The following is a 23248-nucleotide window of genomic DNA, read 5'->3' as shown; positions in this document are numbered from 1 at the left end:
ATTTTATTTGAAAGAGCTTTGTACGATCATGGTTTCTATAAAGTTTGGCATTTCGAGTTGATTTGGATGGTTCAAAGAGCGCTGTTAATTTGTGGATCTAGGCCACGTCCCCAAGGCCTGTTTGCAGCGATCTGCGCAGTTTTATATATGGTTGCTTGCTCCGGGGGCTGCTGTCATCATTTTAGAATTTAGATAGATGTCGGGCGTATGTTCAGCCCTTACTTTTTTTTTTCACTGCCCAGTATACCAAGCTGAAGGCATTCTATATAAATTATATTACATTTTCACTACAATAGTCTTACACCTCATTTCTTCCCTCCATCCTTCAAGGCAATATCTTATCTCCTTCTCCCCTCTCTCTAGCCTCCTCACCTAATCTATAAGGTCCCAGCGGCACCTTGATATCAGCCGCATATCCAATATCTCCCTTCGCCTCTTCCAATTTCTTCGTCACCTTCCCTACCATTTTGGCAATCCATTTATCGTTAACCGTGGCGCTGACAAGCGTCTTCTTCATTCCTTTATGAGCCTTATGGTTCATGACGAGATTCGATTAGTTACCGAGAAGATAAAACGGGGCAAGAAAGTGGAATGTGGGAAGCTGGGCCGAAATAAAAATTTCAAGAGAAAGGGGTGAGAGGAACAAGAATCGAAAATGGAAATACATACATCCCTCACCCCTCCCTTCACAACGCCCACCAAATCCCTAAATCCGTGGATCTCCTCGTCCATCCACCGTTTCTCCTTCTCCACTTCTCCTACCTTGCTCGCCTTCACAACACTCGCCACCCAATCTAAAAGCTCCTGATCCATTACGATGGGTAATTGTGCATGTGCTGCTATGCGTACTACGCATTCATCTTTTGATCCACCATCTCGTTGTTCTTCGGCAGATTGATTTGCTTTCCCATCTCCGTTTCCTTCCTCTCTACTTGTTACTTTACGTGAGCCACCTCGAGCAGGTAATATATGTTCATGATGCGGCAGCAAAAAACTCGGAATCGCAAATGTAGCGTCTGCGCCCCCGAGGCGCACAACTTGTTTTAATGCGATGGCGGAGGGGAGAGTGCGGTAGACCAGTATGTTGCTGGTGGATAGCGAACAGCGGATATCGTATGTGGAGAGGAAGGGAACTTGTGCAAGACCGGTGATGGAACCCAGTTGGAGCACGAAATTGGCGGGTAACAGCCACTCGTTGATTCGTTGTTGGATTCTGGGAATGGCAGACTCGTCGTCCTCGGTGGGGTCGGATGGTCTGCGAGATGCAGATGTGGATGAGAAGATGGGGGAGGTGGGTGAGGAGGGGGGTGTGTAGATATTGGTGTTTTTGAAGACTTTCGCGGAGAGGATCTCTTGGATCCATTTCCCGGATCCGGTGGCTGTGAGGGAGGAGATTTTCACGGGGTGGAAGTGCGCGAGTGGGTTGAGGAGCAGGCGGAGGAGCATGGGGAGACGGTGCAGAATGGCGCGGATGTGGGGCGGTGCTAGGGTTTGGAGCGTGGTGACTTTGATGGAGCGGGATGGGGGGTGCGTGATGGATGGTTGGCGGTGCAGTTGAGAACAGATTGCTGCGCGGATATCGTTATTGCTGTTTGCGTTGACGGTTTCGTGGGGGTAGGTGCTGTGGAGATTGCTTTCGATTTTTGATTGCACGAGGTGCTGGACGTTTTGACGGCAGATTTCAATGCTGTTTGTGGAGCGGATCATCTCGATGGTTTTGTTGTACTGTTCGTTGGCTGCTTCGGTGTCGTCTGGAGTGATGGTTTTGATGACTTTGATGCCCTCTTTTACATCTGTATCTGTTGGTGCATATCCGTCGACCATATCAGGTTTTACCGTTCTATTCTCATTTTGACTGACATTGAAGTTCCCAGTGCCGTTCTCAAATACAACCTCGTTCCCCTTAACAGCTCTCAACATTTTCGAATCCACCTCCCATACCTCATTCTTTCTTTTCTCATCAGCACCCTTGCGTGCAATCCCATCTTCCGCATCTTTGAAGCTCAACTCTCCTTCCCCACCCTTCACACTCACAAAACAATCACCTACTTCAATCCCCCTCCCCAACCTCACCACCACCTCTTCACACACAATCCCGATTTCGATTTTCTCCTCCTCCTCCCCCTCCCCCTCCCCCTCCCCCACCACCATCTTCAACCCCACCTCCACCCCATGAACCACCAAACTCATCGCACTCACCCTCAACGTCATCCCCCTCACCACCATCAACCCATCCACCTCAGTATCAATCTCCAACCCCGGAATATCAAAACCCCCCACCCGATCCTCAATAAACTGCAACCCAAACCGTTTCACCAACAACACCCTCCTCAACTGTCTCCGCAACATTTTTCCCGCGCCCGGAAATTGGAAAAGACACACCAGAGGCACACACCCCCAACACACCGCCGCAAACAAATAATAGAAAAGCCAACTCGTCCTACAAACACAGTAAATCAAATCCAGCGTCGTAGCCAACGGCCACAAAGGCAACTGCCGTAGAATCCTCGCACTCCCATCCACCTCCCCCTTCTCTCCGCGATCCCCAACCTCTCTTTCTATCTCCCTCTCCCTCTCCCTCTCACCCCCCGCCAGCAAAATCGCCTCCAACACCGGCGCCCCAGAAAATAACCAATAAACCGGCCATCGAAACGGAATACACAGGCCCGCGACCAGCAAGAGATATAGATATGGCGAGGAGATCAAATAGCACGAATGATGATACATGTTATTTTCCCCCGTATGGGATATCAGGTTAAACATGCTTAACTACGCGATCGAGTTTTGCTTCGCACGGTGTGCGTGCCTGAATTAAAATTGCAGTGTACTAATACAATACTATGAACGGGAAATATATGCGGATCAAAATCAAAAATGAAATAGGTATCAGAGATCCTCTGTATATAGGTAGCTACACGAAAGGAAATAACGGAGAAGAGAACTGGTAGACGATCGAGGTAATGTGTAAAGTAGATTAATCCCGTGTAATCGCCAAAGTGATCGACAGGTACATGTAGTAAGGAGGTAAGATCTCACGCGTATGGAGTATTCCAAATTCCTAACTTGAAGAGAAGGGGTAGGAGAAAAGCATTGAGGTTTACATAGAAACGACGTCATTATTAGATATCACCGACTAGTATAAAAGTTTCGTTCCATAGAGAAAACTAGCTAAACTTTTAGTCTCAAGCCACCAAGAATGAAAGACACTTGGACTACTTTCATGATTCTAGATAGGAATTCGCCCGCTCTAATTTGAATCTTTCGATGCCACGTTATCTACCAAATTCCGATGAACACTTTCAACTTATCACGTTTAATTTTGCAAGTTCATGATTTTGTAAATATCATCAAATTCATTCCATTCCCTTCCATAGATAAATAAACCTAACTAATATACATGAAAGCCTTAAGCCCGCATAAGAAAATGTAAGAAACCATTAAATCATCATAATAATCATAAATCACATGAATAATATCATTGAATCGACTGCTCGCCTGCCTGTCGAATTCATTTACAAAACTCGATTGTTGGTGCTTCCAAACTCAGAAGTCTCTCCCAATCTGTTTTCGCCCGAGAGGCCATGAGCACCGGTTGATCCGGTCAAGCCAGAGTCATGGTTGAGACCAGAGGAGGCTGTGTTGTGTCCAGTGAGACCTGAACCGTGACTTAAGCCTGTAGTGCCAGTGGAAGTGTTGTTGTTTCCAGTCAAACCAATGTCATGCTTCAAACCAGTAACGTTGTTACCTGAAGAACCGGTGCTGTAACCAGTCAAACCGGATCCGTGAAGACCGGAGCCATGGCTCAAACCTGTGGTACCAGTAGATGCGGTGTTGTGACCAGTGAGTCCAGAACCGTGGTTCAAGCCTGTAGTACCGGAAGAAGTGGTGTTGTGACCGGTGAGTCCAGAACCGTGGTTCAAGCCTGTGGTACCGGAAGAAGTGGTGTTGTGACCGGTGAGTCCAGAACCGTGGTTCAAGCCTGTGGTACCGGTAGATGCGGTGTTGTGACCGGTGAGTCCAGAACCGTGGTTCAAGCCTGTGGTACCGGTAGATGCGGTGTTGTGACCGGTAAGTCCAGAACCGTGGTTCAAGCCTGTAGTACCGGTAGAAGTGGTGTTGTGACCAGCTAGATTATCGTGCTTCAAATCAGAGCCTGAAGTGTTGCCCAATGGGGAAGAGTGAATTTCATTCTCTAATCCTCTACTCTTGCTGTGCTCATGTCCGCCACCGGTAGAGAAGCTGTGATCACCACCGTGATCACGTCCAACTCCTCTAACGCCTTCATCTCCGGGGCGATGTTCATGTTGGTCAATCTTTCCCTCTCGTAGAGCAGCATTGGCCGCAGGATCATCCATGACTGGAGCAGTGAAGATATGATCAGGGCCAGTGGAATTATGAACTGGGTGCTCAGCGTTTGGGTTATAGCCGTGGGTGTTGTCAGGGACTTGCACATTTCCGCGAGGAGCTCCTGGAACACCAGATCCTACCGGACCAGCTAATACCGAATGTCCGCTCTCATGAGGGAATCCAGTAGGTCCGTTGACACCACGGTTTCTCTCAGCGCCGTGGAGTTTATCCCCGAGATCTTTGCCCACAGGCTTTTGATCAAGACCATGACTGTTGTGATGCTTGTTGGCTTCGTAAACTGTTCCCGCAGCCCCTCCTGCGAGGGCGGCATCTCTACCGTAGTGGTGACCTTCCTTGGAGCGATCACTATCGACTCTTGGATCCACCTTGTTTTCAAGGTTTGAGGAATGGGGGCCAGCGGTAGTATGTGATGTGTTGTGGTGATTTTTGTCAGCCTCATATGCGGCAGTTCCGGCTCCACCAGCAAGAGCAGCATCCCGTCCATAGTGATGTTGCTCTCTTGAGCGATCACTGTCAACTCTTGGGTCAACCTTATTCTCAATATTTGAAGAGTGAGGACCAGCAGTAGTGTTAGCGGAGTTATGATGATGCTTGTTAGCTTCGTATGCAGCTCCACCAACAGCTCCAGCTACAGCAGCATCACGCCCATAATGGTGGTTTTGTTGCTTTGAGAGATCGCTATCTACTCGTGGGTCTGCCTTGTTGGCTAAGTTGGACGTGTGTGGTCCGGCAGTGGTGTTATGGCCATGGCCAGCTTCATAATCTCCAACTGGGATTACGCCAGCAGCAGCAGAAGTGCCCTTACTACCGTGTACACCGTCAGCCTCTTCAGCGCCACCACCTTCAACTAAACTTCTAGATTCATGTCCGTGATGAGTGTGAGCATCTTCAGTACGAACTCCGGAACCACTCAAATGAGGGTCCAGAAGATTTGCAGTCGCAGTGGTGTGAGGTCCAGTAGTTCCTAGAAGACCACCCTGGCTGTGTTGGTTGTTATGATGACGAACGCCCTCTCCAACAGCTCCTGCGGTTCCAATTGCGGCAGCATCACGACCTAAGTGGTGTCCTGAAGAGCCAGTTGTGGCTGTACCGTAAGCATCCTTGGTACCGTAACCAGATGCAGTCTTGTTCGGAAGACGGTTTCCATCCAAATCTGAATCGACTCTTGGGTCAGCGGCATTCAATGCAGCAGAGTTGTGTATTCCGTGAGAGCCCTCAGCATGTCCATGAGTTGGGTGGGATCCAAGACTAGGATTTTCATGCTTTCGGTGTTCATGTTCAGCTAACCCTGCAGCACCAATTGCTCCACTTCCAATGGCTGCATCTCTGCCAAGGTGGGAATTTCCGTGACTACCGATGTTATCTCTACCATGAGTATCTAAACCGTTTCCTGAAGGAATGCTAGTAACACCACCCAAGCCAGAAGTGGTGTTTGATGGAATACCAGCATTGTGTGATGAGAGAGGATCTCTAGTGTTGTGTCCTGTAAGCCCGGCTTCATTTGTGCGAGTTGCGGAATCGATGCCATGGGCATGTGTATTTGGTCCAGTGGTAGTTGAACCAAATTCAGAGTCTCTAGGTCTGTGAGCAACGTTGTCCTGAGCAAGTCCTCCTGATGTATGGCTTAGACCTGCTGATGTAGGATTCGCGTGGGTGGTATGGGATGCGTGGCTGGCATCGGTGACTGCGGGTGGGTGGGTTTCAGAGTGGGGGCCCTTTGCGAGATGGCTTCCTTCGCCACCGTTTGAGTGAGCAGCTCCATGCTTTTCAGCCTTCTTCTCCTCCTTTTGCTCAATTTTCTCGGCCTTCTTCTCTTCCTTAACTTCCTTCTCGTGTTCCGGAGTAGTGCCGTGACTATCCGAAGGTTAGCATTTGTCAAATTGCTGGTCGCAGGTTAGAATATCTTACAGGAGTGCCTTGATCTTATCCATGATTGCGATTTGGAAGATTACTGATTGTAGGATATGGTATGTATGTATTTAACTGGTTGTTGATGTATGTAAAAGTGCGATGGTTAAGTTTATGGACTAAGGGGTATCTTAAGCAAGAAGTAAATAGTATATGGGAGGAAAGTCAAAAGTAATGCGGCAATAGCGAAGTATTTGTATCATTGTACTTGGTCCAAAAGCATCTTTGACAAGTATTTGACAAGCTAAATCAAGGTAATTGAGGGGTAGATTTCGATATGAACGATGTCGTCAGCCTCCACAACTTGCCCACAGAAAGCTTGACATTCTATTGTAGCTTGGTCGAGTTGTCTCATAACGGGTTGAAATGCTGGCTGATTGGCTAGCAAACGCGTTGAATGATGTAAAAGTTACCGGGAAGATGGCGCAACAAACGACCAAATCGTGGTGGAGTGAATTGGACTGCTGATATCAAGGTCTGATCTCAAAGAAGCTCTCCACATCAGGTTAGCTTTCAGTTAAACTAGGTATGCATTGATGTAAGCTGGAGTGACCTAGGAAATCCTGCATTCCAATCCTACTTATATTACCAACTGTCACCCCCCAACATGACATTTTCCCTCCCTTCTCGTGAGAGATGATGAAACTGGTGAATAAGATCTACTGGTACATCTGGAGCTTCCAGCAAATTACGATGTATCCCACTTCTCGTGGTGGACTCGTATACTATTTGGGGATGCACAAAATGTCACCCCGACGTCCAAATCGAATTAACAAGAATAGAAAGGGTAAATGGGAGATAAAGTTGGCAGGGACCCGCAAATGATCTGTTTGATGTTGCCGTGGTGCCTGCAGTCAAGAATCTTTTACAGGTAAAAAAAAGGCTGTCCCCGCATTTTTTATTTGCCCCTCTTTTCAGCCACTTTGTGTGGCGGCTTGACATCATTCCAAACCTTAGCGTCCCGTGATCATGAACTTATGAAATTATGAAATTATGATGCTGTCTTCCACATTCTTATGCCGGTTGTACTTTCAATTGTTCCAAGTTTTCACTTCTCTTCTCATCATACAAGCTCGCAAGGTACTAGCCACATTAAAGAGATATCCACAACCACAACCTTACTCTACCTATATGTATTGTCTTAAGCCTCCGCCCGGTAGCATCAAATCCTTCTAGAATTTAGAGTGAGTTCGCGCCTTCATCTAAAAAAACATTCGTTGTGTTTCCTTCGCTCGCGGACGACTATGTCTACATTTGGAAGTGGGCTGGTAGGATTGCGATTCGAGCCACCTCTATTGTTGCAAATACCTACCTAGGTATGTTAGACGAGAACGATGAAGGGGCTCTGAAAGTGTCCGACAGTGATGAAAGGTACAATGTACAGCTGCCAGCATGTGCCTACTGCCTACTGCCTACTGCCTACTGCCTACCTAGTACTTATATTATTATTGTACACATCTCCAAACACTGAATGGATAGGGATTATCCAGTCAATATCGCCATCTCGTGACAATCCTGTGATCAAACGACATTTCTGCATTTGTTGCATGTCTACTGATTTGGAATTATCTAGAATTTTCTCTGATAATTTGGAATAACTTTCGAATTTGAATTTGACATTGTTTCATGCTTACGAATTTCTTCTTGGTCGGGCAATCTTCCAAATGGAATGATTGGCATTTTTCTAGATCAAATACCTTCCTTCCATGCATCAGTAATAAATCTTCCAAATAATTCCAATCTACGAACTGATACCTAGCAATGCTCGATTAGCGCCAGGATAATTAATAGCACACTCGTTCTTGAGACTTCATCACATTGTACACGTACCGAGAAATAGTAATAGCAGTAAATTCTTATTAATCAATTCACACTCAATCTATAGCCCATGCGACGCCGACCATGTGATACGCCTGTGCCGTGCAGTCTATAGTATCTGGATAGTGGGTATATTTATCTATCTATGCACTATAAGGAAACGGTTTTCCCAATTCATGATATGCGATATTGCTCGCCATTTCTTCCCCTTATCAATCAGTTCCTATGTAGATGCAATTTGATCGGCTTCCACACAAAACAGAGATCCAATGAACGGAAGCAAACACATATTAGAGTATCGGTACAACAGTCCCGGCCCGTGCCATCATCTTTGACTTTTCTGATAGCACGATCATCCCGATGCGATCCCTTTGCTCCGGACTCAATATCAAAAACGCGGGGGATCTGTTGTCCTACCCCAAACCGGGGTATACTCAATTGTGAACCTATCAGTATCGTGTTCTCTGCTGTGCAACCTCGCTTTCAGGTACTTGCAAGGTGGCCACCGGTGGATAAATAGATATGGAGTAGATGGGATAATCTCATATGAAGATCTTGGATTGTTGGGCTCGACTCTTCGAGACTTGCTTAGGTTACACCCAGTAGCCAGCTCATCGAATCGAAGATGGATGAGACTTGGAGTGTTGGAATGGTGCCCCTGATTCTCCATACTCTCAGACGCCTTCCCTCGCCCTTAAACCCATCATATATCATTGAGTCAATCACACAGTGACAGAGCTCGAGCACCCACCTAATATGATAACCGAGGATATTAGGTCTCTGTGACCAGCGTCACCGCCGTTCAATTGCAAAACCCCCTGTGAATGAATGAGTCCCGAGTATTATGGACTGTATATAATAGGGAGAAGGGCCAATGGCAACTCATCACCAGCTGAACACACCCAGGCCATCATACCAATCACCAATCATATCCACCTAGGCACTTGGTGAATCACCAAAAGTTTCTCCGAGACCGATGCATTAACCAGGATATCTGTATGGCATATGCATGATACAAATGAAATTCTATCGTCTGATCACCCAATTCATACAAATACCAACGCGCCGGCCGTGATCGAATCTCCACTTCAAAACTTTGAATCTCGTATCCAATACTCATCATCAAATCCCGATACCTCTTTAGGGTACTAGGCCCGATGCTTCTTGAAGGAAGAGGAAGAGGTCCCGACGAAGCATCGCAAGGATCCAAGAGACACCAGCAAGGGCCTTTACCCCGCACGCTGTTTCCCACTCGCTGATCCTCCCCAGCTATGTCAGTGGCCTGTCTGTCACCTGCAGCACTGGAAATCTTTTTTGGTAACTTTCTGTCAGATGTAGTGCAACCATTCGCGCGCAAGAAGACTTCCAACATTATTTCGAGATTATTTTACTCAATCCCTCCAGCTCGGCCTTTTGATCTCAATTTTTGTAACATAGAACGAGGGTTTTAGGTGGAATATTCGAAAAGTATATATTTGGCTGTACTTTATGCTCTGCACATCTCGCTAGTATGCTTCTGTATACCAAAAAGGCACCCCCGAAAGTTCCTAAGAAAAGATCGAGAGCTGGTAAGTGTCGATTCACTCTTTCGGATGATCATGGCTAATATTGATTGTTATAAAAGGATGTATACATTGGTGAGTTGCCTCATTTTGTGTTTGATTTTGATTGATTTGCGTTGTGCTAATTGTGACACAGTAAGGAAAAGGTACGGAATCTGACCATCAATGAACCCATGCAAGTCTTTAACAACAACCACAGAAAAAGAAGTGCAACGAAGAACGTCCGCAATGCAATAGGTGTACAGAACGAGGTCTGCAATGCGCATATGAAGCAGTAAAGCCGCGAAAACGAAGAAGGGCGTCCTATGCGGAATCTGCCCTCTCGCTCGAATATGGCTCCCCAGGCTCCGATCGCGAACGATGGCCGCGACAATACTCGCAAGGGCTTAGCATAATTACAGACAAAAGTGCGGAAGATGCGCCAAAAACTTGGGAGGAAACGACGGAATATCCACTATCTGCAACTTCTGAGCAGTCGGGCTTTACTTGGGGAAGCTTTTATGATAATGATAACGAAGTCGAAGAAATAATACGAGACGATCCGTATGTCAATTCCTCTTCTGGCAGCACACTGGTTCGGTCACGAAGTCAATATCCAGATTTAGCAATGATTGCTCCTTCTCCGGTTGCATCTCCTCTTCTCGAATTTAGTTCACCAGTGTTTCTAGAATTCGCAGAGAGAAGAAACCGCAGGGCTCTCGTGGACCATTTCTGCAATACTCTGTCTCATCTCATTGTATTCAAAGAAGATACGGGCAACCCATTTCGTCAACTTATTCTACCATTGTCTCACGCCAGTTCACCAGTGATGAATGCAATATTCGCATTGAGTAGTGCACATATGGAATATAGGGGGGTGGAAAATGAAGAGAAATCTTCGGATTTTCATAACAGCGCTTTGCAAGGATTGGCAAAGCTCATTCAACAAAACGATCAGGCAAATAGAGAAGAAATTTTGGGCGCAATAATGTTACTCGTTTACTACGAAGTGGTAAGTCATATTACTCCCAGATTAATTATTGTGGCGCAAATTAATCATGTGTTAGCTCGTACAACGCGGAAACTCGAGTATTGTACATGGTCATCTGAAAGGAGCGATGACGATTATGGATTCTAGACATCAGGAACCGAGTCCGACGAGCCTATTTCTCGAGCGGGTATGTTCATCGCTGGTTATCATACGGGCTTGTAACTAATAAAACTAGGCCTTTCGATTTTACGATGTCATTACAGCTCTTTCTTTAGGAACACCTCCAACTACTACTTCGCAGCCTACAGCAAGCCCATTTCCTTTACCGTTTTCACCCAGTGAGGCAAACAAAAATTCACCATTAGATTCGGTTGACACACTCCTCGGTCTTTCGACAGAATTATGGCCAATCATTCATCGACTTGCACACCTGCTATCTTACAAATCTTCTCTTCAAGCTGCCATTGAAGGTAATCAATTGAGTAAAGCAAGTGTTTTGCGGACCGAATTAGAAAGTACATCTCAGGCTATTGAGATGGCTCTTACGAACTGGAAGCCAAGTTTTGTAGCTAAAGGACCTTCCTCACCCAGGGAGAACAATGAAGAAGACGATGCTTCTTCGAAGTATGATATTACTCCCGTGGAAGCACGTATGCAAACCATCCTTAACAATGCCGAAGCATATCGTCACTCCGCGTTCATATATCTCTATCGTACCATTCAATCTCACCCCAGGTCTCATCCTTTAGTTCAAAAACACACAAATCTTTCACTAATCGCTTGTGCCAATGTTGTCGGACTAGCGGAGCTATGCGATGATGCACCAATGTCTGCGTTATTATGGCCATTATTCGTAGCAGCATGCGAGGCTGAATCGGAAACGGATAGGGAATTAGCAACGAAGGCTTTTGAGGGAACAGAGAGGAGACAGGGAATGCAGAATATTTTGCGTGCTTGGGAAGTGGTGCAAGAAGTTTGGAGCAGGGCAGATAAGGGGACCTATGAGGATGGGGATTGGCGGGAAATTTGTGATAGCAAGGGGTGGAACATTGTTCTGGGATAGGTGAGGTGCTACGGTCGAAAAAGTCACACGTACGATAAGCGATGATAGTTCATCTGGAATTACATTGTTTCTCGGAATAATGGGAGATAAATTTAGCGGCTTTTCTGGGGATCATTGCAACCAAAAAGAAGTTTATATTTCTCAGGACCAGGGACGAATATCAATATCCAACATCAAGCTGGTAAACTTACCAGTCACAAATTACCAGTGAATGACACTTCCAATCTTGGTTGTGGAGGGTGAGATGGGATGTTGTTTGGATATTAGTTTGACGATTCAATGAGAAGTTTGTTGATTCCAGTTTGGGATAAATGCATGGTAATTGGGGTAGGTGGTCCTGGAACTGGCACTGCCATTGGATTGGCGAGGAGTTGTACGTATGTTTGTATACCTATTGTTAGTCATGGTATGGAGTATATATCTGAGGTTTAAAATTGAATTCCAAAATGGAAAACTTGCATTGAGCTTTGGAGGCCTGGTGTTCAAAGCATCTTGTTTGGGTAATACTTAAAAATGTAATCCAAGGATGAAAATTGAGATTTTGATATACCAGCCAAATCAAGCCAGCTGAACCCACCGCAAAATTCCAAATCAAAACCCACTCGCATTCATCTAAAACAGCTTAATCGTCAACTTCCCACCCCAACGCAAAGTCCCACTCTTTCTCCACTTCCTCAGCTCCTCCACAATATCAACATCATGTACTCCTTCATTCTCTTTTTCCCCCTTCTCTTTCCCCGTCGCCGCGCGATTATCCTCCTGATTTAAAAATGAAAAATCGCGAGCCAATTCCTTGTAATACACATCCGCGTCCTGATCATCCGTGATCGAAGCACCACCACCACCACCTTGCGCAGATGCATATCGCACCTCGGGTAGAAACTCTAGGATGAGTTCTCGAAGTCCGGGGTACAGCAGCGGAGCGCGTCTGCTTGTGAGATTCTTCTGGGTGTTTTGGATGGTAAGTTCCTGTACTGAGAGACGGCGGATGAAGTGTTGCAGGGACGGGAAGACCGAGGTGCTTGGATTTGATCTGCGTGGGAGGGAGGTGAGGGTTAGGGTGTGCAGACGGGGGTTGCTGGATGGGTCGAAGGGGGAGGTGGGGGAGGTGGGTGAAGTGGGATCTTGTGGGGGGGTTGGTTGGTTTGGGTTTGTGATTTTGAGGGGTGTGGTTGTGGCTTTGTCGGAGTCGGAGTGGGTGTGGGAGTGTTTATTGCAAGGTTGGGTGGTGGGTGGTTGGTGTGTTACAATGGAGTGGTGGATACGGAGGATTTCTAGACGGGGCTGCCATTTGCGAGAGAGATAGGGGATGCTGTGTTCTTGTGTGTGGGTGTCGATACCGGATCCGGCTCCGATGGGTGGGTTGGGGCGGGTTGATCCGATGTCTAGGACTTGTAGAGACTGCAGGTGTTGGGAGTTAGTGTTGCCTGTTAGCGAAAGGATTTAGGGGGAAATGTGAAAGAATTGTTGATTCTGTATGGAGAAGTAAGAAGTGTACATATTCCGAAGCATGAAAATCGACATTGGATGCGAGGAATTAAAATAAAAATTGGATACGAAGAACTTGGTGAATCAATCGAGCTTACATTAGTGCTGGCGAGGAGGATTTTAGGTGCAAGAGCTGTGAATTTGTTGTTTGATATGTAGAGATGGGTCAGGCCTGTAACCAGTAAAAGGTTATCTTCAGCATAATTTTTCCGCTCAAGAATATTGATACCGTGCTTAGAACTTTCAACGTCATGAATACTGTCGGGGCGAAGTGTAGTTGTAGCAATCGGAGATAGATCGCTACTTTCGTTACTTTCACGGTAAATTGGAGGGTTTTCGAACAGATTATCGTCTGTTGCACGGAGAGGACCATGTTTGTAGCTTGGCAATCGTCCCAGAAAGCAGCTTCGGATCAGAGGGTAGATTATATTGTCAGTCAGGAGATTATCACGAAGGTCTAAAGACCAGAGCTGCCCTCTAGAGTTGGTCACAATGGGAGGTAACATGGTATCTGTCAATCTTAGACCTCGTAGCTTCAAGACCTTAAGTTTTGGAAGATTTTGTGCGGTGAACATGGCTCTCCAATTTGTACTGCGAGCAGTCTCAGATGCGTCGAGATATATCAGATTCTTGGTTATATTTTGGCTAAGAATCAAGGAGTAGTTGAACGTATTGCAACCAGCCGCGCTCAAGAATTCTGGCTGCGGCGCCCCATCATAATCATCTGGCAAGTCAGGGACAGTAGTTACGCCGTAGTCTTCGGAGCATGTTGGTGCGAGAAGGACGCAATTGAGATCTGGAAAATTCTTGAAACATTTAAAGAACCACTCAGGTTTCAGATTGGGCCCGAATACGACGCAATCTTTAGTTTGAGCTCTGTCACGTCTGATCTCGTGTAGTGCACGCAGGTCAAGAATTCGAACTCTCTTGAGCGTCTTGAGATCATGTTTTGTAGAGGCTAAGAAGAATCTGGTGACAACTCCTGGATCTAGTTAGTGGACAAGTCTGTGAAACTGATCAGATTGAACCCTCACCACAAGGTTCTTTTCTTTGGGCTAGGTCTCGAAATGGGTTGGCCCAAAGATAATTGCCGAATTTCTCATTGAAGTGAGAATTGACGAGGCAGCCAAAGTAGAGATCGGAAGTGTTAAGGTACGGAGCGACGAGAGTTGCAACATCTTTGTTGAGCTCATGATATGCAGGGAGAGAATCCATATTGTCTGCAGTTGACTGATTAAGCCTTTGGAATTAACTGTAAAGCTCTGTGTTTGACATGGAAACATTGCTGTCAACAACCTAAATCCCTGGAGAAAAGTCCAATGCGATCAAATTGACAAGCGATAACCTTACATCCCCACCTTTCCAATAATCAGCCCATCGTTTGGAGGTTTGATGATGAATGTTTGCAATGACTTAAATCATAAACGGCAGAAGCAATCTATCTTGGAGAAGTGGTATGCTGATGAAGATTCCATTGTTACTGTGGCTATGCTCGGAGGTCAGTAGGCAACCTCAACCATCACCAATAAAGAAGTTTGGGGGTGGATGGCTGCTTTAACGATGGTTGGACAAGCACTTATCATCACTCCCAATTCCCGATATCCATCAACGTCGATAACACAAGTAGATGTTGTTATTCAGACCAAATGATACGAAACGTGAAAGAATCCGATACAAATATGAGCCTGTGGTAGTCAAAATTTGCTAAGACTGGCTGTGGCTCTTCAATGTTCAATCAGTGCCACTATAAGGTTAACAATCACCACGAAATCTTAAACGAAATTTCGTCTACCATTTAGTAATAGTCAGCTCTTGTATCACCGTCTTACAGCGGGTGTCCGCAGCTGGACTGAATGAGTTGGCATTCTCACTCTCGATGTTACTTTTCTGAATTTATCTCATGGTGAAGGTCACGCCTTTCGATTGACATGCTGACCAAAGTCTATCGAGTAACTGGTTGACTCATATGTGGATGTGGGGCAACAGTGGGAGCATCGATACTCGTATACCGGTCGGTAGTCAATTCAGAGTCATGCCTATGATTCATTGTTATCGAGACAAGCTGGAGACAACAGATCTATAAAATCCTTACCCATTCACTGTATTAAGGAGTCTACATCTTCATCAACATCATGCATCTTGTAAATTGCAACGCCGAGAAACGACCAGAGGTTTTACGTGACTTCATCCGTCAGAATCCTCTTGGTATTTTAACAACTGCAATCAAATCGGAGACGCATCCATTTCTTCAAAACAGTCACGTTCCTTGGATAGTCGATGCGGAGTTTGATGGCAATACGAGTGGTCTTGGTAGACTTCGCGGTCACATTGCGCGACAAAATCCTCAGGCAAAAGCCATCATAGAAAGTTGCACAGCAGACGACAATTCACCAGCATCAAACGTCCTCGAGAATGACGTTCTTGTATTGTTCAACGGACCAGTCCATCACTATGTTACACCTAAGTTCTACAAGCAGACCAAACCTGATACTGGAAAAGTAGTTCCTACCTGGGATTACGAGGCTGTGGAGCTTTACGGTAAAGCAAAGGTTTACTACGATTCAAAGTCTGCTGAATCCGGAGCATTTCTGGCAAAGCAGATATCTGATCTCTCGGAGCATATGGAGACGTCGGTAATGGGTTATGGCAAGACCGCAGGAACACATCCGTGGAAAGTGGAGGATGCACCTGAGCGTTATATTGAATTGCTCACCAAGAACATCATTGGGATAGAAATTGAAATTACTTCCATGTCGGGAAGGTTCAAGTGGAGCCAAGAGAAGAATGTGAATGATAGAGCTGGTGTGATAGAAGGATTCAAAAACTTAAATACGCCTGGCGGTGCACTACTCTCTGAAAAAGTCGAAACCTACGCTGCTCTTTTTGATGCAGACAAAGCAGCAAAGAAGGCGGGAATATAGTTATTTGAAGGAGGGGGGAATTTGTGTATTCTACAATTCAGTGTCGTTGTTCCGTATATGATACCAGTGCATTCTTTGGCTTCATTCAATCATGAAAGTAACTTCCATAGTTGGTTGAGATTAGCCTTTTATGTGCTTTGGATGCAGACTTCGAATTGAAGTCATCAAGGATCTGAGAAGACCACAGTCATTGAAGCTTCTTATCAGAACTCCCTTTTATGTTCACAGTCCAATCAGAAAGCATAACAAGTGATGCTATGCCAGCATTGGACGCGAGGTCTAGAGCCAAATTCCGCTTGGACTCGGCATACTTGACTTTCTCACGTATAAGCAGGCTTGGGGTCAGTGTACACATAAAAGTAATATAACGGATAATATAGCAACCCAAAGTTGCACAAAAAATAACGACCTGATTCTGATATGTCTCTCGCCCAGGAAATTACAAAACTATGGCTTCAAGCCTCTTGATCTATCTATAAGATATATCGGTCTACACGGACGCGATCAATATACTCGTGATCTCTCGCGAGCTTGAGACCTCTGTCCACGCAAGGGGTCAATTTGACATACGATAACGGCTATACATAGTCTGAGATATCAAAAATAAATGAAATGAATGAAGATTGACGCGGACTAATGCACGAGAAGGCACGTTATGTGTATGCAAATGTGTGTAGCCGTCGTACCTGCAGTATAGTATGGAGTGCATGCTTTTGGAGATGACGGCATCGTGAGATTCCATCGCGTAGGTAGCTTCACTTTTTGCTAGATTGTTTGTAATCTTACATTGTCTGCATTCTTTAGGGAGAAAATGATGTACATACATATTGGCACTGAAATTTTTTGCCTCACACTGCGTGCTTCCTGAATACTGAAACCAAGTATTTAATTGTTTAGATAAAATTCAATATTAAGTGAATATACGACAATATCAACTCTTTCCCAAGCTCCAATGCCCAAAATAAGTCCAGCCAAGTACAATACAATCCAATACAATACAGCCAACCAATACCAATACATCTGAAAGCTGGAATACGAAAGTTTCGTCTCTTGTATCTCTTGTATAATTTTCCAAATGCTTCCCCTCTAATTTTCCATAATAAATAAGTATAAATGTGCCAATCAACCAGAACACGGTTGGTAATAATGAAAGTAAATGCCTTTTTGACGAAATCTCCCCTGTACTTTGTTGTTTCATCTACAACCCTCCAACCATATTTTCTCAGATTGAATTAACAATATTTGCCGCTCTCTCATCTCAAAGCTGTAAGTAATGAATTTCTCTCCAGTTGATACAAGGCTTCCTAATACTGATATCAATAAGCACTCAACCTAGTCCTGGTCGAGGCGGATTTTGCTTCCGAGTCTTCATGCTTGCGACTCTTTTTGCTCATTGACTCCCATACTTTATCGGCATCTGCGTGCCATTCAGTTCGAGCCGCCTTCCTATCGCGCTTCCTGTGGAGATCGATGTGTGATTTCAGATTATCTGTACGCCCAAATTCTTTCACGCAGAAGGGACATTTGTGTTTGGGAGCAAGCTGGTCGTGTGTGTGTTCATGTCGCTTGAGGTGTTCCTGTCGTTGAAATTTTCTGTTACATCCGGGGTGGAGGCAAGGTAACTTGTTTCTGTTTTGCACTCGTATTGGTACTGTTTCTCGCTTTATCTTCCTACGGGTTGTTGCTTTTGTTGGAGTGGCGGCTTGGATTCTTTGCAGAGCGGCTGCGCTTTGAAGGCTGTCAAAGTACGGTCTTCGGAACTGTTGCTGTCGTATAGGAGAGATTGACTCTTGTCTGAGGTCTTGGTAATTTGTTGGTGGAGCGAGATATCCTGTGGTAGAAGTCCCTGCGGGAGAATTGTTGTAAGATCTCTGAGTGTTGAAATCTGATGAGGGTGTTCCAAATCTGATAGGTGTGAGTGAGCCGATTGGAGAGGACTGAAAATCGGCAAAAGTATCGATCAATGTTGTTTGTGCCGGATCCACATAATCCATGGCTCCTGAAGATTCAGACGTTGAAGTTGGTGAATACAAATCGTCCATAAGCGATGGGATGTCACTTGAAGGACAATGTGTTTCAAATGATCCAAAGATAGCAGGTGCGTAGCCTTGAAAACTAGTATCGAAAGCGATTGAAGGATTTGCATCGGCCAATGTCTTTCCGTCATCCATACTAAAGAAAGTGCTAGGCTCTTGGAAGCCGGTAAGCATGTCTTGTGTCATGGCTGACATAGCGCAGAATGCATTGCCATTTGAGCTTCCGTATCTATCTGGGAGGTTATTGTAGTCATGGAAAGATAAATCTTCCATCTTGACGGTCTCGTCGAAAGACGGACGTCGAGTAATTGAACTCGTAGGTGTGCCAACATGAAGTTGCAAAGAAGAGTCCCAAGAGGAATTTAATGAATCGGCATAAGAATCACTCCCTGACGGAGTGAGAGTGCTTGTAGGTCGGTTGATTGAATAGGAATCTTTCCTGCTCTCGTAAACCAGCATAGCTATGGGAGAGTAGATAGTCGAAACTTTGATGCAAAGACTAGATCATTTTGAGTTAATATGGAATATGCTGCATCTTATTGCATCAGCAACTTACGATCTTCTAGGTGCTCTGCACTCTGTATGTGTCCTTGAGAAAAGTTGAAAACGCTATATCAATTCAGTGAGTCAGTGAACTCCAATGAATTTGAAATTGCCCAGGAAGATTCTTGCTCCCATTTATGAATGTAGTTATGAATGTCGACACCATCGATGCCGTAAAAACCGGCATCACTACCAATATTACCACTCCAGAAGGGATATAGCTAGACAGAACTCACAGACTATTTGCAGTTCTCAAGACAAATTTAAGTCGCGTTTTGAGTCGCGTACTGTTGCAAAATTGCAGTGCGGCACACGCAAGGCTCGTGTATTTCAAGATCAAATAGGGATCAGTTATACCCTTTTCAAGAATCGAACGCTGGATCTCGCTAACTAGGAGATTAGTGTTTTTCAGGAACGCGCCGTTATACCAAGAAGAACTCACTGGATATCTACCAATTCTGTGAATTACAGCAAGGGAATTAAGGAGTCTGTTCAACTACCGGAGAAGGACGAAGAAACAGTATAGTACAAGCAGAACTTCTGAGACGAGCTATTGTTCAGTGTTAATCGTGCTGTACCTTGCAGAATAGCTTCGAAATCCCTTGAGGGGGGGTCAGTTCTCCCTCTTTAATGGCCCTCGCCTCAGGGAAGCCAAATCATACATGTCAAATGATGGCGAAGAAGTCCTCGAGTAGGTTGGATCATCACTAGTCTGTCAAATTGTGGATTGTGGGGTTTCCATAAGACACTCATAATGATCTATTGGCGAGAACCAAGAGAGTTGATTGTGTGGGCTTAGTCTCATTATTTCGTACATATGCAAATTGGTCTAATATGACAGGGATCAGTCGCCAGAAAGCAAAGAATTATGCAGGTCCTTCTTCCACATCACACTTAAAGTGAACTGAAGAGCTGCCAAATGCTTGGTTTTAATCCATTGATTTGCACAAGGTTGGCTCCCTGGGTGCAGATCTACGATCTCGCATTCTCCAAACCGTTTGTAATCAGCCATTTATGTGCCCATTACGAGGTTGTGTTTTCGCGAAGAATGAGACGATGGTCTCTGGAATGCTCAAAATTATGAGGGCTTTCCAGTATTAACCATCGCGCTGATTCGCGACATTGAGATAGCTTGAGAGCCATCAGGCCATTGTCAAAAGTCTTTGACTTCCACTGGCGTTTTCAATCAACCTTGGAAGGTCTCGATTGATTGTTCAATTGAAACCCTCGGAGTTGACAATGTGCACTATCTCAACAAAATGCTTTGTTTGTACGGGTGTTCCAGAAAGCATCTGATTATTGGTCAATCAGTTGTTCACGATACTTCATGCGTCCAATCAATATCAGTTATGAAACAGCAGCCAGTCGCGCTTACTTCTGCCAATAAACCAATGAATGAGAAAAGCCTCTGCCACTTGATAGACGCCTCCGAGGCCCCTAAGATAGAAAGCTGAAATAGCCACCAAAGTTCTTTTTGGCTGATCTACGAACTATCAATCGGGAAAAGACTCAAAACAGTATCATATATGATACAAAATTCAACCAATGATTCAACTTTCACAGGAATTGTAATATATGGCCAATCAAAAGTTCGGACTCAACAATACGCGAACTCTTTTCTGGTGAAATTCTTATGGTACAAATCCGGGCTCCAACATATTCGTCTTAGTCGGTACGGAGGTACAGTCAGCCCGCGAGAGAACGGAAAAGGTGTACAGGTTGATGTTGAGCCGAATAGGGATGCTAACTCTCCTTCATTCCGGCCAACATTTATTGAGTCGGCTCGGCTATCAATGGAAGAGGAGTCATATGTGATATCACTCGCATTAATTCAAGAAGATGGTGAAAAACTGTCAATATATACAGAAGAACAGGTTTCTATCTTGCCGATTATTGCGATGAAAAAACAAACACAATTTATTGCGTTTGTTAGATTAATATGATAAATGTTTGTCCTGGACCAACAAAAAGCCAGCGCATCATATTTTCGTTGCCCTGCCTACCTAGGCATCATCCGATATCAGGGCCCCCGAACTCGGTAGTAATATACCCTGCAAGTATTAATACTAACCAGTACCAAGGGACTACTTTTCGTTACTATCCTGTCAAATATGCAGCAAGAAGAAATTTGGTTGGGATAGTTTCTAAAGCCATCAAAGTTTTCTTACTTGTCAATTCAAGCGATAATTGACTGCAGCTTCTATTTTGGCTAGCTACATATTCATCTCCGTGCACTGTGCATGCTGGAAACGTACTAGATCAATTCTGGAGTAAAAGATGTGATACGTTGTGCATTTTCATCACTGTCATCAAGAGCACAGATATTACAAGATTTAAACATGTCAAGAAGTGTAATTCTACGTATATACTCTTTCCTAAGGTATCTCAGCTTGTTTGTGCGGGGTCAGTCGAGAACCTTCATGCAAAATTACACGCGATCAAATCCGACAATTTGGTACCATTGGCTAACCGGCTTGAGTACAGCTTACTGCTGCACCATGTGGTTAGAAACATTGTGCACTATCTCACTACACTGCACTCTTCCCGTATGGTTCCAGAGAGAATTTCTTGCATACTTAGTAAACCTGCCAATGCCAGTAACACATTCATGGGGCAATGCATGCTCGAACGGAAGGAAACGATAGTCTAAAATATCGCCACTACAACTGGAGACTGAAGCCAATGGCTCCACTATGCAGTAGGTCCTTAAGAGACACTTCCACATGCGATTGACGACTGGATGAGAAGATGCTAACAGAGGTTAAAGATCCCCCCGAAATCTAGGGTTCTTACACATGGATTTATCAGCCTCTGCAGTTTTTATGGTATATCCAACCACCACTTCTTTAGAAGTAGCCATCCGCCATAAACTTGGTCTGCGTTCCTTGCCAACTTCATGGTATCCCTGAAAGACGTCGTTGGGACTGCTGATATCAGTTTCCTCCTCTCAAGGCCATAGTATGTATAATGGGCCGGAAACCCATTTCACTCCCCCAGAACAGAGTTACATTGACTATAGAAGTCCTTCGAGGATGTAGTATTATCTTGGCGGACTCAGTTTTTCATCTATAAAAAAGAGAAAGAAGTGTTGTGAAAGTATGTCTTTACATCTTCTGCTTCTTCTTCCGCTTGCACTACCTGATCACAATACTTTTTCTATCCATCCAGAAACTCTGCTCAGAAATTTCTCATCCGGAAACTTTCTAAATAAAATTTAATGCCAAATATATTGCAGCTTCTATACTGACAATTCGCGTGCCAACCCAAGCAAAATGTGTCAAACGTATATCGAAAAATGCTTTGTATGCAGCGCACCCACTGGGACTAAAGTGGTCACCAATTGTAAGAATAAACCCCACTGTGTGATGTCAACATCAGAAGTGGTATCAAAAGGTGCTTGTGCATTACACAAGAATGCTGATAGCAAATTGGAGCTCTTTCCTTAGAGATTATTTGTAAGTGACTCCCATGACGACGTCTCACAAATCGTTAAGACTAACTATTCGAAGATAGTACCAAGATGGTCGACGTCAATTGAGTTGTAAGTGATTTCTAATCTCATATTTGGCCAGAGATCTAGACGCTGCATCTGAACGAGTATGGCTATCTATGGCAGCTACCGATTGCATGCACTAAACTTCCTTGTTCCTGTCAGTCATTCATATTATACAAGTACTCATGACTTTCAATTTGAGGTCTAACGGCACAAATTATCAGGTCCGCGTAATTTCTCGCTACCTCGGTAGTAATTCGTGTGTACTATAACATATTTCGGTCCTCACACCGGGCTTGGAGCTTTCTAGTCTACCTATTCTACCGGCTGTCATCATCGGCGTGGCGCATAGTGTGGGGACTCAGGACTGAAAACCGATCTCCGATGTGCTTTCCTCGTGTAACCTTCCATCAAGGATGCTATACCCGGGGTGGCCCTATTTTAATTCCGAAATCAGTCTACTGTGATGAGTCTGTGGCTATTTTCTGCACCTGTATCTAGTTTTCGACTGCCGGCGGGATTTTTGCAATCATCTTCGAGGACTTGGGACATACAAATGAGGAAATTTTCATGATGGAATATGAAGTCTAAATCATGCATGAAAAGCCATTGTTTGGAATGATTACATGCTTTAGGAGTTAAGCCATAATGTAATGTTCGGAATCTCCCCACTGGTCAAATGGGAATGTTTTTTGAAAGCTCGACGCAGTGGTCGAAGTGCATAAACTAGGCTAGAAAGAGGGTAAGCTGTATGTACCGCTGTCAAAATCCCTGTGCGTATCATCCCATCTTGTAGCAGAGCCCTCTCCACAATTTTCTTCATCCACATATAGCAGCCCACTTCCAACGGTTTCTCCTTCACAAGTTACCTCCGACGCGAGGAAACAAAAATCCCCGAACCTGTAAGAACCTGCGTTTAACAACAATAAAGTATGGGATCAAGACACCAATTTCTGAGATCGCAGGTTTCTAGGATTACTGGCCTTGCGAGTAGCATATGCAGGACCCCCTGCTCTTTTGGTATTCTATGGAGTGCCACTGTAGTGGAGACGAACAACCCTCGCTCGCTTCAAGCGCC

At 44.9% G+C, this 23248-nt stretch overlaps 6 protein-coding genes across 6 annotated transcripts; 2 read left to right on the top strand and 4 right to left on the bottom strand.

The window, feature by feature from the left end:
• Nucleotides 1-325: 325 nt before the first annotated feature.
• EAE97_000456 (uncharacterized protein) lies at nucleotides 326-2493 on the bottom strand (the record flags this gene model as incomplete). The annotated part of the gene is made up of 2 exons (XM_038870966.1): nucleotides 326-529; nucleotides 670-2493. The coding sequence occupies 2 exons, from the start codon at nucleotides 2491-2493 to the stop codon at nucleotides 326-328; spliced, it is 2028 nt and encodes a 675-aa protein (XP_038738327.1).
• Nucleotides 2494-3512: 1019 nt separating this feature from the next.
• Nucleotides 3513-7106, bottom strand: EAE97_000455 (uncharacterized protein; the record flags this gene model as incomplete). Its single annotated transcript, XM_038870965.1, has 2 exons — nucleotides 6277-7106; nucleotides 3513-6222 (listed from the first exon to the last, which is right to left on the bottom strand). The coding sequence occupies exons 1-2, from the start codon at nucleotides 6297-6299 to the stop codon at nucleotides 3513-3515; spliced, it is 2733 nt and encodes a 910-aa protein (XP_038738326.1). The 5' UTR covers nucleotides 6300-7106.
• Nucleotides 7107-9604: 2498 nt separating this feature from the next.
• EAE97_000454 (uncharacterized protein) lies at nucleotides 9605-11689 on the top strand (the record flags this gene model as incomplete). The annotated part of the gene is made up of 6 exons (XM_038870964.1): nucleotides 9605-9662; nucleotides 9719-9731; nucleotides 9793-9802; nucleotides 9856-10647; nucleotides 10703-10813; nucleotides 10862-11689. 6 exons carry the CDS (start codon nucleotides 9605-9607, stop codon nucleotides 11687-11689), a joined length of 1812 nt encoding a protein of 603 aa, XP_038738325.1.
• Nucleotides 11690-12301: 612 nt separating this feature from the next.
• On the bottom strand, nucleotides 12302-14392 carry EAE97_000453 (uncharacterized protein; the record flags this gene model as incomplete). The annotated part of the gene is made up of 3 exons (XM_038870963.1): nucleotides 12302-13090; nucleotides 13276-14159; nucleotides 14212-14392. 3 exons carry the CDS (start codon nucleotides 14390-14392, stop codon nucleotides 12302-12304), a joined length of 1854 nt encoding a protein of 617 aa, XP_038738324.1.
• Nucleotides 14393-15309: 917 nt separating this feature from the next.
• On the top strand, nucleotides 15310-16098 carry EAE97_000452 (uncharacterized protein; the record flags this gene model as incomplete). The annotated part of the gene is made up of 1 exon (XM_038870962.1): nucleotides 15310-16098. The coding sequence occupies one exon, from the start codon at nucleotides 15310-15312 to the stop codon at nucleotides 16096-16098; it is 789 nt and encodes a 262-aa protein (XP_038738323.1).
• A 1316-nt stretch (nucleotides 16099-17414) lies between these two features.
• On the bottom strand, nucleotides 17415-18593 carry EAE97_000451 (uncharacterized protein; the record flags this gene model as incomplete). Its single annotated transcript, XM_038870961.1, has 1 exon — nucleotides 17415-18593. The coding sequence occupies one exon, from the start codon at nucleotides 18591-18593 to the stop codon at nucleotides 17415-17417; it is 1179 nt and encodes a 392-aa protein (XP_038738322.1).
• Between the last annotated feature and the right edge of the window lie 4655 nt (nucleotides 18594-23248).

Source organism: Botrytis byssoidea (assembly GCF_014898295.1).
Source record: "Botrytis byssoidea strain MUCL 94 chromosome Unknown BBYS_001, whole genome shotgun sequence".
Classification (NCBI taxonomy): domain Eukaryota; kingdom Fungi; phylum Ascomycota; class Leotiomycetes; order Helotiales; family Sclerotiniaceae; genus Botrytis; species Botrytis byssoidea.
This window is presented reverse-complemented; position numbering and strand designations above follow the sequence as displayed.